Source organism: Pseudophryne corroboree, chromosome 9 (genome assembly GCF_028390025.1).
Source record: "Pseudophryne corroboree isolate aPseCor3 chromosome 9, aPseCor3.hap2, whole genome shotgun sequence".
Taxonomy (NCBI): domain Eukaryota; kingdom Metazoa; phylum Chordata; class Amphibia; order Anura; family Myobatrachidae; genus Pseudophryne; species Pseudophryne corroboree.
Window position 1 is genome coordinate 397,808,568 of NC_086452.1, and position 13,852 is coordinate 397,822,419.

At 46.9% G+C, this 13,852-nt stretch overlaps 1 protein-coding gene across 1 annotated transcript in view; it reads left to right on the plus strand.

Moving 5' to 3' along the window:
- Positions 1-13,852, plus strand: part of ABHD6 (abhydrolase domain containing 6, acylglycerol lipase) — a 78,921-nt gene that overhangs the window by 11,108 nt on the left and 53,961 nt on the right. The window contains exons 2-3 of the mRNA XM_063941547.1: positions 1,219-1,359; positions 4,788-4,944. Coding sequence (XP_063797617.1) covers positions 1,241-1,359; positions 4,788-4,944 — 276 coding nt within the window. The 5' untranslated portion in view covers positions 1,219-1,240. The remainder of the gene's footprint in view (positions 1-1,218; positions 1,360-4,787; positions 4,945-13,852) is intronic.

Here is a 13,852-nt window from a genome sequence, read left to right on the forward strand (position 1 = left end):
TGAAAACCTCATGTCGACCTTTTCAGGTGTCAACCATTTGTCCATGTCGACATGTCAATGTCGACCAATAGTGGTCGCTCTAATGAGTGTCAACCTTAACATTGTTGACCATCTGACCGGATGCCAATCGGAGGCCAGTACATTTGGCCCATAGTGTTAGAAATTTCCATGCATATGTTATATGAACCCTGTGATATTATATGTCTCTAGGAATGCTTGTGAAGATGAAAATGTGGGCCAGTATAAAGCGTTACAGGGTGCATGACTAGTCAGCACTGTGCTAATGTAGGTAATAATTGTTTGATTGGCAATAATGTCTCTGCGACATAAAGGGGTTAACAGTTTTACCCAATGGTCCCGACAAGTAAGTTTATCATGTTACCATCACACATTATCAGTTGTAAGGTGTGCAAAGGTGGAACAGAGGGTGAGCCTGTGCTGGGTCAAAGTTTGACATACTACAGTATACTACACTGTCATCTCTGCATTCTCCAGCTTTGCAGCGTCCCTGTAAGTGCTGCCAGTACAGGGGGATTGTAAGTCCCAGAGGGGGATCCTGGCAGAGCAGATGATTGCTGTGCGCTTGACTTACATTGTATGATTGTGAGATCTGCAGCTCGGGTAACCTGGATAATGCTGATCACAAGGAGAAAACTGCTGACAGATAGAGACTGACTGCGGCAAGAGTTATACAGACAGTCTAGCTGCATCACTGGGGTTCATATACAGTGTTATAGGCTGGGGAATTATTTTAATTATCACTAATGAGCTTTCTTATATATTTACGACTTCTTGGTCAGTGTACTGGACTGTTCATATGTGTGCTGTAGGTTATGCTACATTCATGCATTTAATTACATGGCAAATAATAGTGCAAATGTTCAGTAACACATAGCAACCAACCACATTAGGTTTGATCAGTATAGGAGAGAGGCAGGCAAGCTGTGGTGGAACTACAAGTCTCTGCATGCCGTACTAGCCTCATCATTTTACCTAGTAAAGTAAGGAATACAGCTGGTAGTTTATAAACTGGTTAGATGTCCTGGCATTACGATGGCCTAGTGGGAGAAATACATTGAGGATAAAGCGTGTGCTTTTTTAGGCTTAGGTTTAGATAATGCTAAAGTTCTCAGAGCAGGAGGTTCTGCAGCAGCAGCAGCAATGGAAGTCTGTGTTACTATGTTGCTTCATATTAAATTCTTCTTCTTTTTATTCCAGGAAGCATCTAACAGGAGAGAACATGGACCTGGACGTACTTAACATGTTCTTGATTGCAGGAGGTACTTTGATTATCCCAATTTTGGCTTTTGTGGTCTCCTTCTTCCTGTGGCCGGCTGCCCTCATCAAGATTTATTACTGGTGAGGATCTGATTCAAGCTCCTTCTTTCACAGAGACGCAGATTTAACATTGCTGCAGTGCTATTCCAGATTTACAGATATGTATGTAAAGAGTTCTATACATCAGCGGATTTTAGAATTTTTAGAGGTTAATCTTGCTTAGTGCAGGATACATGAAGTGCCTTCGGAAAGGGCTGGAGAAGGCACTTTGCTAAGTTTCCTATACTCTCCATAGAGGTGCACAGGAAATTAGCAATGATTGGCAACACTATTTAGTAGTAACGTGTGTAGCCGTACACTGCTAGGGCACATCACGCTGAATTGAATCTTCACACTAGCAATATTGGGGGTCATTCCAAGTTGATCGCTCGCTAGCAGTTTTTAGCAGCCGTGCAAACGCTAAGCTGCCGCCATCTGGGAGTGTATCTTAGCTTAGCAGAAGTGCGAACGATTGCATCGCAGAACGGCAACATAAAAATATTGTGCAGTTTCTGAGTAGCTTCAGACCTACTCAGCGCTTGCGATCACTTGAGACCATTCAGTTCCGGTTTTGACGTCACAAACACGCCCTGCATTCGCCCAGCCACGCCTGCGTTTTTCCTGGCACGCCTGTATTTATTCGAACACTCCCTGAAAATGGTCAGTTGACACCCAGAAACGCCCACTTCATGTCAATCACTCTACGGCAAGCAGTGCGACTGAAAAACTTCGCTAGACCTTGTGTGAAAATACATCGGCCGTTGTGAAAGTACATCGCGCGTGCGCACTGCACCGCATACACACGCGCAGAAGTGCCGTTTTTTTACTTAATTGCAGCGCAGCGAACATTTTCAGCTAGTGATCAACTCGGAATGACCCCCATTGTGTGTTGCATGTAAGCACAGTTGTCCTTTGCACTCATTATTTTATGGGACAGACAGTGGTGAAGGCGGACATACAACATGAACCATGAGATTGCTATAACTAAATGCTAAGGGATGGAGTTGAAAACCGGGCAAAATGAAAGCAACACCCAAAACTTCCACTTACATACTAATACACAAGATACAGATTCTCAGAACAATACCGCAAATGATGTCAAACATTTACATATAGATTAAAAGATATATTAGTCACATGCAGTAGTACAGGGTTTCCCAACTCCATTCCTTCAAGGATCCCTAAAAGTACATGGTTTATCATACTCACTGAACTTGTGTATTGATTACTGAGTGACACATTTTAAAAGATACACAGGAGGTAATAATTCTGTGAGGAGACCTGGAAAACATGCACTGTTAGGGTTCCCAGAGGGCGTTATAGTACTGCAAAGGACAGCTCTTCCGATAAGAGATCGGCGCTGGGCACGGCACTTCTGTGTTTCAGCCCCGGGGGGTGCTGGGAGGGTTCTGATCGGATCCCTCTCACAGCACAGGGGGTCATTCCGAGTTGTTCGCTCGCTAGCTGATTTTAGCAGCATTGCACACGCTAGGCCGCCGCCCTCTGGGAGTATCTTAGCATAGCAGAATTGCGAACGAAAGATTAGCAGATATAAAATAATATATAAATAATTCTTAGCAGTTTCTGAGTAGCTCGAGACTTACTCCTACACTGCGATCGGCTCAGGCCGTTTCGTTCCTGGTTTGACGTCACAAACACGCCCTGCGTTTGGCCAGCCACTCCCCCGTTTCTCCAGACACTCCCGCGTTTTTCCCTGACACGCCTGCATTTTTTAGCCAACGCCGGGAAAACGCTGAGTTGCCGCCCAGAAACGCCCCTTTCCTGTCAATCAATTACCGAACACCAGTGCGACTGAAAAGCGCCGCAGAAGCCACAGCAAAACAGCTAAGTTTTTAGTAAAATAACTAAGCGCATACGCCCTGCGTACCTTGCGCATGCGCAGTAAGCGACTAATCGCAGTATAGCGAAAATCGTCAACGAGCGAACAACTCGGAATGACCCCCACAGTGCGGAAAGAAGCCCATAGACTTCTATAGGGTAACGTCAGCAAAAGCTGGCTTTACGCTCCGCACCTAAGCCCAGGGATGCGGGGCTCAGTGCATATGGAAATGGGGTAAAAACCACGAAACTGGGGGTTTTACCGCATTTTCCCCGTTGTGCATCGCATCCATAGTGACTATGCAATTTCACAAGTTTTATGGGTGTTGTTTTAGAGGTTAAAATCACATGTGTAAAAAATAGTTTTCTATAGACCCTTAAGTGTATTGCTACAAAAGAAATGTCATGAAAGAAAGGTGCAAGTATCCATTCCTTTATTGTAAAAATGGTTAGTAAACCGTAAAGGGAGAGCGCTAGTTGGATACACCCTTTTAGAGAGTGGACCTAACCAATATATGTTGTATCACCTATGTCACTGTGAGTTTATAAATAACCAGCTCCTATAGCTTTTACTCTGTTTATTGCTGCTGGGAATATAGGCCCTCATTCCGAGTTGTTCGCTCGGTAAATTTCTTCGCATCGCAGCGTTTTTCTGCTTAGTACGCATGCGCAATGTTCGCACTGCGACTGCGCCAAGTAAATTTGCTATGAAGATAGTATTTTTACTCACGGCTTTTTCTTCGCTCCGGCGATCGTAGTGTGATTGACAGGAAATGGGTGTTACTGGGCGGAAACACGGCGTTTTATGGGCGTGTGGATGAAAATGCTACCGTTTCCGGAAAAAACGCAGGAGTGGCTGGAGAAACGGAGGAGTGTCTGGGCGAACGCTGGGTGTGTTTGTGACGTCAAACCAGGAACGACAAGCACAGAACTGATCGCAGATGCCGAGTAAGTATGAAGCTACTCTGAAACTGCTAAGACGTGTGCTAATCGCAAAATTGTGAATACTTCGTTCGCAATTTTAAGAAGCTAAGATACACTCCCAGTAGGCGGAGGCTTAGCGTGAGCAACTCTGCTAAATGCGCCTTGCGAGCGATCAACTCGGAATGAGGGCCATAATGTAGCATGAGACAGACATACATGGGGGAAATGCAGTTCACTGTGATGTTCCTCCACTGTGGTCATGAAGGATCACCATGGCAAGGAAATTGAGTTGGACATTGTGACGTCACTTTCCAGAGAATTGAATTGCCCACATAGAGACTACTAGTAAAAATGGAAGGAGCAAGAGCCTTGGCTTTATAATCATTCCTAGGCTACCCTCTACAGCAGGCATTCCCAACCACGGTCCTCAAGGCACACTAACAGTGCAGGTTTTAGTGATATCCAGGCTTCAACACAGGTTACTTAATTAGTAGCTCAGTTATTTTGATTTAACCATCAGTGCTGCAGCCTGGATATCACTAAAACCTGCACTGTTGGTGTGCCTTGAGGACCGCGGTTGGGAATGCCAGCTCTACAGGGACAGCAGGTTCTTGCTCTAAGAGGTATGGGCAATGACTACTTCATTGTCTACAAGAAGGATGGCGTTAGCTATCATATTTCTGGTTATAAATGTGGTTCTGTTGTAGGTATTGGCGCAGGGCTTTGGGAATGCAGGTGAAGCATGTCAACTATGGAAACTACAGATTCTGTTACACAGTTCGAGGTAGACCGGGGCCCAAACCATCTATCCTCATGTTACATGGATTCTCTGCTCATAAAGACATGTGGCTGTCCATAGTCAAGGTGGGTAGCTTCAATATCTTCATACTGGCTTTGTACATTTATGTTCTCCCTTCTCCTCCACTGAGTAGAGGCAGCTACAGTATATTGTGAGCTTAACCAGCTTTCATAACCGTGCATCTTATCCATTCTCTATGGACCAGTGCCCCAGGAACATTCATAGAATTTTTTCATATTGTAGACTTGCATCTCCTTGTGCTTGGGTGGGCAAGCGTAAGCTGAGTGCAGTAAGGGTGTATTCACGCAAGTGTAACATAATTAGACACATGTCTGGACACATCTCTTGGGGGTATGCGATAAGCATACCGATCATCGGGATCCTGGCGGTCACAATACAGACTCTGGGATCCTGACAGGGGCACCATACCGCCGCCGGTATACCAGCAGGGCAGATGATTCCCTCTCTGTGGGTGTTCATGACACCAATAGAGGGAGAATAGAACCTGTGGCAAGGGGCTTAGTTGCCCTCGCACCCTCCAGGCATTCCACCGCTCAGGATGCCGATGTCGGTAAACTGACATTTGGCATCCTGTGCGGCAGTAAATCATACCGAACCCCTCTTGGGAGGTGGTTCTCTTACAGATTCAGCGTTACTTGTTGATGCTGACCATTAGCAGTGCAATCTAGATGCATCTGATTGGTTGATGCTTATTGGCATTTCTAGTTGATAGCACTTAGCGTCATGATAGAACCCAGGGGTAGAATTGGGCGCTTATGGGTGGGTTTTTTCTAATGCAGCTGCTAAATGTAGATGTTAGTCAAATCTACTAATCACACTAGAGAAACAAAAAATACTAATAGTAGCAGCGCTAAATAAAACTAAAATGGAGTGAATAACAGTTAAAATAAGATTTTACTTACCGATAAATCTATTTCTCGTAGTCCGTAGTGGATGCTGGGGACTCCGTCAGGACCATGGGGAATAGCGGCTCCGCAGGAGACAGGGCACAAAAATAAAGCTTTAGGATCAGGTGGTGTGCACTGGCTCCTCCCCCTATGACCCTCCTCCAAGCCTCAGTTAGGATACTGTGCCCGGATGAGCGTACACAATAAGGAAGGATATTGAATCCCGGGTAAGACTCATACCAGCCACACCAATCACACCGTACAACTTGTGATCTGAACCCAGTTAACAGTATGACAAACGTAGGAGCCTCTGAACAGACGGCTCACAACAATAACAACCCGATTTTTTTGTAACAATAACTATGTACAAGTATTGCAGACAATCCGCACTTGGGATGGGCGCCCAGCATCCACTACGGACTACGAGAAATAGATTTATCGGTAAGTAAAATCTTATTTTCTCTAACGTCCTAAGTGGATGCTGGGGACTCCGTCAGGACCATGGGGATTATACCAAAGCTCCCAAACGGGCGGGAGAGTGCGGATGACTCTGCAGCACCGAATGAGAGAACTCCAGGTCCTCTTTAGCCAGGGTATCAAATTTGTAGAATTTTACAAACGTGTTCTCCCCCGACCACGTAGCTGCTCGGCAGAGTTGTAATGCCGAGACCCCCCGGGCAGCCGCCCAGGATGAGCCCACTTTCCTTGTGGAATGGGCCTTGACAGATTTTGGTTGTGGCAAGCCTGCCACAGAATGTGCAAGTTGAATTGTGCTACAAATCCAACGAGCAATCGTCTGCTTAGAAGCAGGAGCACCCAGCTTGTTGGGTGCATACAATATAAACAGCGAGTCAGACTTTCTGACTCCAGCCGTTCTTGAAATATATATTTTCAATGCCCGGACCACGTCCAACAACTTGGAATCCTCCAAATCGTTAGTAGCCGCAGGCACCACAATAGGCTGGTTCAGGTGAAACGCTGACACCACCTTAGGCAGAAAATGAGGACGCGTCCGCAGTTCTGCCCTGTCCGAATGGAAAATCAGATATGGGCTCTTATATGATAAAGCCGCTAATTCTGATACTCTCCTGGCTGAAGCCAGGGCCAGTAGCATGGTTACTTTCCATGTAAGATATTTCAACTCCACCGATTTGAGTGGCTCAAACCAATGGGATTTGAGAAAATCCAAAACTACATTAAGATCCCACGGTGCCACTGGGGGCACAAACGGGGGCTGTATATGTAGTACTCCTTTTACAAAAGTCTGGACTTCAGGAACTGAAGCCAATTCTTTCTGGAAGAAAATCGACAGGGCCGAAATTTGAACCTTAATGGACCCCAATTTGAGGCCCATAGACAATCCTGTTTGCAGGAAATGTAGGAATCGACTCAGTTGAAATTCCTCCGTGGGGGCCTTCCTGGCCTCACACCATGCAACATATTTTCTCCAAATGCGGTGATAATGTTGTGCAGTCACCTCCTTCCTGGCTTTACCAGTGTAGGAATGACCTCTTCCGGAATGCCTTTTTCCCTTAGAATTCGGCGTTCAACCGCCATGCCGTCAAACGCAGCCGCGGTAAGTCTTGGAATAGACACGGTCCCTGCTGAAGCAGGTCCCGTCTTAGAGGTAGAGGCCACGGATCCTCCGTGAGCATCTCTTGAAGTTCCGGGTACCAAGTTCTTCTTGGCCAATCCGGAGCCACGAGTATCGTTCTTACTCCCCTTTGCCGTATAATTCTCAGTACTTTTGGTATGAGAGGCAGAGGAGGGAACACATACACTGACTGGAACACCCACGGTGTTACCAGAGCGTCCACAGCTATTGCCTGAGGGTCTCTTGACCTGGCGCAATACCTGTCCAGTTTTTTGTTGAGGCGGGACGCCATCATATCCACCTTTGGTTTTTCCCAACGGTTCACAATCATGTGGAAGACTTCTGGATGAAGTCCCCACTCTCCCGGGTGTAGATCGTGTCTGCTGAGGAAGTCTGCTTCCCAGTTGTCCACTCCCGGAATGAACACTGCTGACAGTGCTATCACATGATCTTCCGCCCAGCGAAGAATCCTTGCAGCTTCTGCCATTGCTGTCCTGCTTCTTGTGCCGCCCTGTCTGTTTACGTGGGCGACTGCCGTGATGTTGTCCGACTGGATCAACACCGGCTGACCCTGAAGCAGGGGTTTTGCCAGACTTAGAGCATTGTAAATCGCTCTTAGCTCCAGTATATTTATGTGAAAAGACATCTCCAGGCTTGACCATACTCCCTGGAAGTTTCTTCCCTGTGTGACCGCTCCCCAGCCTCTCAGACTGGCATCCGTGGTCACCAGGACCCAGTCCTGTATGCCGAATCTGCGGCCCTCTAACAGATGAGCACTCTGCAACCACCACAGAAGAGACACCCTTGTCCGTGGTGATAAGGTTATCCGCTGGTGCATCTGCAGATGCGATCCGGACCATTTGTCCAACAGATCCCACTGAAAAGTTCGTGCGTGGAATCTGCCGAATGGAATCGCTTCGTAAGAAGCCACCATCTTTCCCAGGACTCTTGTGCATTGATGCACAGACACTTTTCCTGGTTTTAGGAGGTTCCTGACAAGTTTGGATAACTCCTTGGCTTTCTCCTCCGGAAGAAACACCTTTTTCTGAACCGTGTCCAGAATCATTCCCAGGAACAGCAGACGTGTTGTCGGTGTCAACTGAGATTTTGGAAAATTCAGAATCCACCCGTGTTGTTGCAGCACTAATTGGGTTAGTGCTACTCCGTCCTCCAGCTGTTCTCTGGACCTTGCCCTTATCAGGAGATCGTCCAAGTAAGGGATAATTAATACGCCTCTTCTTCGAAGAAGAATCATCATTTCGGCCATTACCTTGGTAAAGACCCGAGGTGCCGTGGACAATCCAAACGGCAGCGTCTGAAACTGATAATGACAGTTTTGCACCACGAACCTGAGGTACCCTTGATGTGAAGGGCAAATTGGGACATGCAGGTAAGCATCCTTTATGTCCAGGGACACCATAAAGTCCCCTTCTTCCAGATTCGCTATCACTGCTCTGAGTGACTCCATCTTGAATTTGAATTTCTGTATGTACAGGTTCAAAGATTTCAGATTTAGAATAGGTCTTACCGAGCCGTCCGGCTTCGGTACCACAAATAGCGTGGAGTAATACCCTTTTCCTTGTTGTAGGAGGGGTACCTTGACTATCGCCTGCTGAGAAAACAGCTTGTGAATGGCTTCCAATACCGTCGCCCTGTCTGAGGGAGACGTTGGCAAAGCAGACTTTAGGAACCGGCGAGGGGGAGACTTCTCGAATTCCAACCTGTAACCCTGAGATACTACCTGCAGGATCCAGGGGTCCACCTGTGAGCAAGCCCACTGTGCGCTGAAATTCTTGAGTCGACCCCCCACCGCTCCTGAGTCCGCTTGTAAAGCCCCAGCGTCATGCTGAGGGCTTTGCAGAACCCTGGGAGGGCTTCTGTTCCTGGGCAGGGGCTGCTTGCTGTCCTCTCTTACCCCTTCCTCTGCCCCGGGGCAGATATGACTGTCCTTTTGCCCGCTTGTTCTTATAGGACCGAAAGGACTGCGGCTGAAAAGACGGTGTCTTTTTCTGTTGGGAGGGGGTCTGAGGTAAAAAGGTGGATTTTCCGGCAGTTGCCGTGGCCACCAGATCCGATAGACCGACGCCAAATAATTCCTCCCCTTTATACGGCAATACTTCCATATGTCGTTTAGAATCCGCATCACCTGACCACTGTCGCGTCCATAAACTTCTTCTGGCAGATATGGACATCGCATTTACTCTCGATGCCAGAGTGCAAATATCCCTCTGAGCATCTCGCATATAAAGAAAAGCATCCTTTAATTGCTCTATAGTCAATAAAATACTGTCCCTATCCAGGGTATCAATATTTTCAGTCAGGGAATCCGACCAGACCACCCCAGCACTGCACATCCAGGCTGAGGCGATGGCTGGTCGCAGTATAACACCAGTATGTGTGTATATACTTTTTAGGGTAGTTTCCAGCCTCCTATCAGCTGGATCCTTGAGGGCGGCCGTATCAGGAGACGGTAACGCCACTTGTTTTGATAAGCGTGTGAGCGCCTTATCCACCCTAGGGGGTGTTTCCCAGCGCGCCCTAACCTCTGGCGGGAAAGGGTATAATGCCAATAACTTTTTTGAAATTAGCACTTTTCTATCTGGGTTAACCCACGCTTCATCACATACATCATTCAATTCCTCTGATTCAGGAAAAACTACAGGTAGTTTTTTCACCCCCCACATAATACCCCTTTTTGTGGTACTTGCAGTATCAGAGATATGCAAAGCCTCCTTCATTGCCGTGATCATATAACGTGTGGCCCTACTTGAAAATACGTTTGTTTCTTCACCGTCGACACTAGATTCAGTGTCCGTGTCTGGGTCTGTGTCGACCGACTGAGGTAAAGGGCGTTTTACAGCCCCTGACGGTGTCTGAGACGCCTGGGCAGGTACCAACTGGTTTTCCGGCCGTCTCATGTCGTCAACTGATTTTTGTAATGTGCTGACATTATCACGTAATTCCATAAACAAAGCCATCCATTCCGGTGTCGACTCCCTGGGGGGTGACATCACCATTATCGGCAATTGCTCTGCCTCCACACCAACATCGTCCTCATACATGTCGACACACACGTACCGACACACAGCAGACACACAGGGAATGCTCTTATCGAAGACAGGACCCCACTAGCCCTTTGGGGAGACAGAGGGAGAGTTTGCCAGCACACACCCAAGCGCTATAATATATATTGGACCAACCTTATATAAGTGTTGTATCCTTATAGCAGCTTAAATATATAAAATATCGCCAAAAAAAGTGCCCCCCCTCTCTGTTTTACCCTGTTTCTGTAGTGCAGTGCAGGGGAGAGTCCTGGGAGCCTTCCTCACAGCGGAGCTGAGCAGGAAAATGGCGCTGTGTGCTGAGGAGAATAAGCCCCGCCCCCTATTCCGGCGGGCTTTTCTCCCGGAGTTTGAGATATCTGGCATGGGTTTAATACATCCATATAGCCTCAAGGGCTATATGTGATGTATTTTTTAGCCATAAAAGGTATTATACATTGCTGCCCAGGGCGCCCCCAGCAGCGCCCTGCACCCTCCGTGACCTATGGTGTGAAGTGTGTGACAACAATGGCGCACAGCTGCAGTGCTGTGCGCTACCTTCATGAAGACTGAAAAGCCTTCTGCCGCCGGTTTCTGAACCTTCAATCTTCAGCATCTGCAAGGGGGGTCGGCGGCGCGGCTCCGGGACGAACCCCAGGGTGAGACCTGTGTTCCGACTCCCTCTGGAGCTAATGGTGTCCAGTAGCCTAAGAAGCCAATCCATCCTGCACGCAGGTGAGTTGAACTTCTCTCCCCTAAGTCCCTCGATGCAGTGAGCCTGTTGCCAGCAGGACTCACTGAACATAAAAAACCTAAAAACTTTTTCTAAGCAGCTCCTTAAGAGAGCCACCTAGATTGCACCCTGCTCGGACGGGCACAAAAACCTAACTGAGGCTTGGAGGAGGGTCATAGGGGGAGGAGCCAGTGCACACCACCTGATCCTAAAGCTTTATTTTTGTGCCCTGTCTCCTGCGGAGCCGCTATTCCCCATGGTCCTGACGGAGTCCCCAGCATCCACTTAGGACGTTAGAGAAAAATGTTTAATAATGATTTAAAATCATATTAAGAGAACAGCTGCCATGGTCACCAATTATAAGATCTACACCCTCCCCTCCTTAGTTAGGGATGGGAAACAAGCAATATAGGGACTGTTTGGCACACACTCGCCTGGACAGGTTATACACACATTCACCACTGGAGGTCAATTCCAAGGATTAGCAACCAGAACCTCGGCAGCGGTTCTGCAAGTCCTTACCAGTCACACGGTGCCTTTAAATGGAAGTGGAAGTCCTGTCCTGATAAGAATTGCAACGTTTTAATAGAGTTCTTGTGGTTTCCTTAGTCCAAAATGTGGAGGGGGGTGAAATGGCAAATATGGTGATCCAAATGAAGCAGCAGGCCACACCAACGCGTTTCGCTGCTCTAGGGCATCTTTTTCAAGGTTCACCTCCAGCGGTGAACATGTGTATTAGCTGTCCAGGCGAATGTGTGGCAAAAAGTCCCTATATTGCTTGTTTCCCATCCCTAACTAAGGAGGGGAGGGTGTAGATCTTATAATTGGTGACCATGGCAGCTGTTCTCTTAATATGTTTTTATATTCATCCATCCATTTTAGTTTTATTTAGCGCTGCTACTATTAGCACTTAACGTCATGGCTATTTGATATGAAGTTATGGTTACATTTAATATTTAAATTATAGGGGGGGACACACGGGGAGATGTGTGCTGACAGTCTATCACAGAACGCTCAGCACACATGTGTACTGAGTGAGGGGGGGGAGGCAGGGGGGACGCTTACTTCACTCAGCGGTGAAACGAGCAATGTAACTAGATGGTGCCTGCATGCAGGCCAATCTAGAGTCGTCAATAGCGCCGCGCATCGCTATTGCTATGGGGCATAAACACGGAGTGATTTGTGCTTTTTTCGTTACGTGTGTACCCCCATTATGACTCACATTGATTAATTTATTTATTTATTAACAGTTTCTTATATAGCGCAGCATATTCCGTTGCGCTTTACAATTAGAACAACAGTAATAGAACAAAACTGGGTAAAAAACAGACAGACAGAGGTAGGAAGGCATACTACACCTCATTATAGTATTATATTTTACATCAGTAGTGTAGTGAGACTTTAGCATTTATTACTCACACTGGGCCTGAATTAGGTCATGACGGTAGTGCAGCTCATACCGCAGTATTGATGTTAATATCGTTGTGCACTTGCTGGACCTGTACTGCGCATGTGTAGTATGGATCCGCGACATCGGAGGCACGTCGGCTGCAGATTGTCAGCGATTGACAGTCTGCTGCTGTTTGGATGCTGGGAGTTTCCCAGAATGGAGGCGTGTCCACCCTTTTCAGGGAGTGACAAGGTCACCGTCAGAAAAACTGAGATTTCCTGGCCTCTTTGTTGGAGCTGCCCTTGGGTCACAGATGATCAGCTGACAGTCTTGAGTGCTGAATGTTTTTTTAGCTGTTATTCAAATTATACCCACTGTGCATTACTGCCTATATAAATGTAATTTACGTTAACAGACACTCAGTAGAACAGGTGGTGATTATTGTGATAACATACAGAAAAGCCGTGTTTCTAAGAACTTGCAAAAAGATAAGAGTGAAAGCATATTATATAATATAAAAAAAGATATTATAGCAAAGTATATTTTCTTTTTTAATTATCATATAATATACGGAAAGATAGGCTTTTATTGGCAGCGTGACAGCACAGTGGCTAGCACTGTGACCTCTCACCGCTGTGGTTGATTTCAACCGGGGCCTTAACAGAGTAGAGTTTGTATGTTCTCCCCATGTTTGCATGGGTTTTCTCTGAATGCTCCAGTTACATCCCATACAAATAGTTAATTGGCTTCCAACAAAATCGATCCAAGTGCACAGATGTGTCCATATACATTGTTGCCGAGATGTGTACACACGGGCTGTGTATAATCGCACCCTGGTACACACCATACAATGTGTAGTCCACACCATACAATGCGTATGGGTTGCAGGTGTGTGCGTTGCATTGCGGCAAAGCTGTATAAGGTCATATCTGTATATGTGTGTATGTGTACAGGAAATATAGGGATAGAGATTCAGGTGCGGTTGTAGTAAGCATCATTGGCATATGGTAATGCAGCAGGAGGCGCCTGGTATAAGTAGACGCCTCCTGCATGATTGTGTGCTACAGTGCTGCGTCCAAGAATGCATAATCGGTTCACACTGCGAAACCATCGTCCGGCTGAGTAACCCATGAAGTTACACAGACCAGCCGCTTTGGCTCCGTCGCTGAGGTCAGCAAATCTCTGTCAGAAGACAGAGACCCTGGCCCCGGCACTCCTACACAATGCCTCTGTTTTGTGAAAATGGAGGCCATCGCCTCCCTCCCCCACTCTCATATGGCTGCAGACTGTCAAGCATTTGACATGAA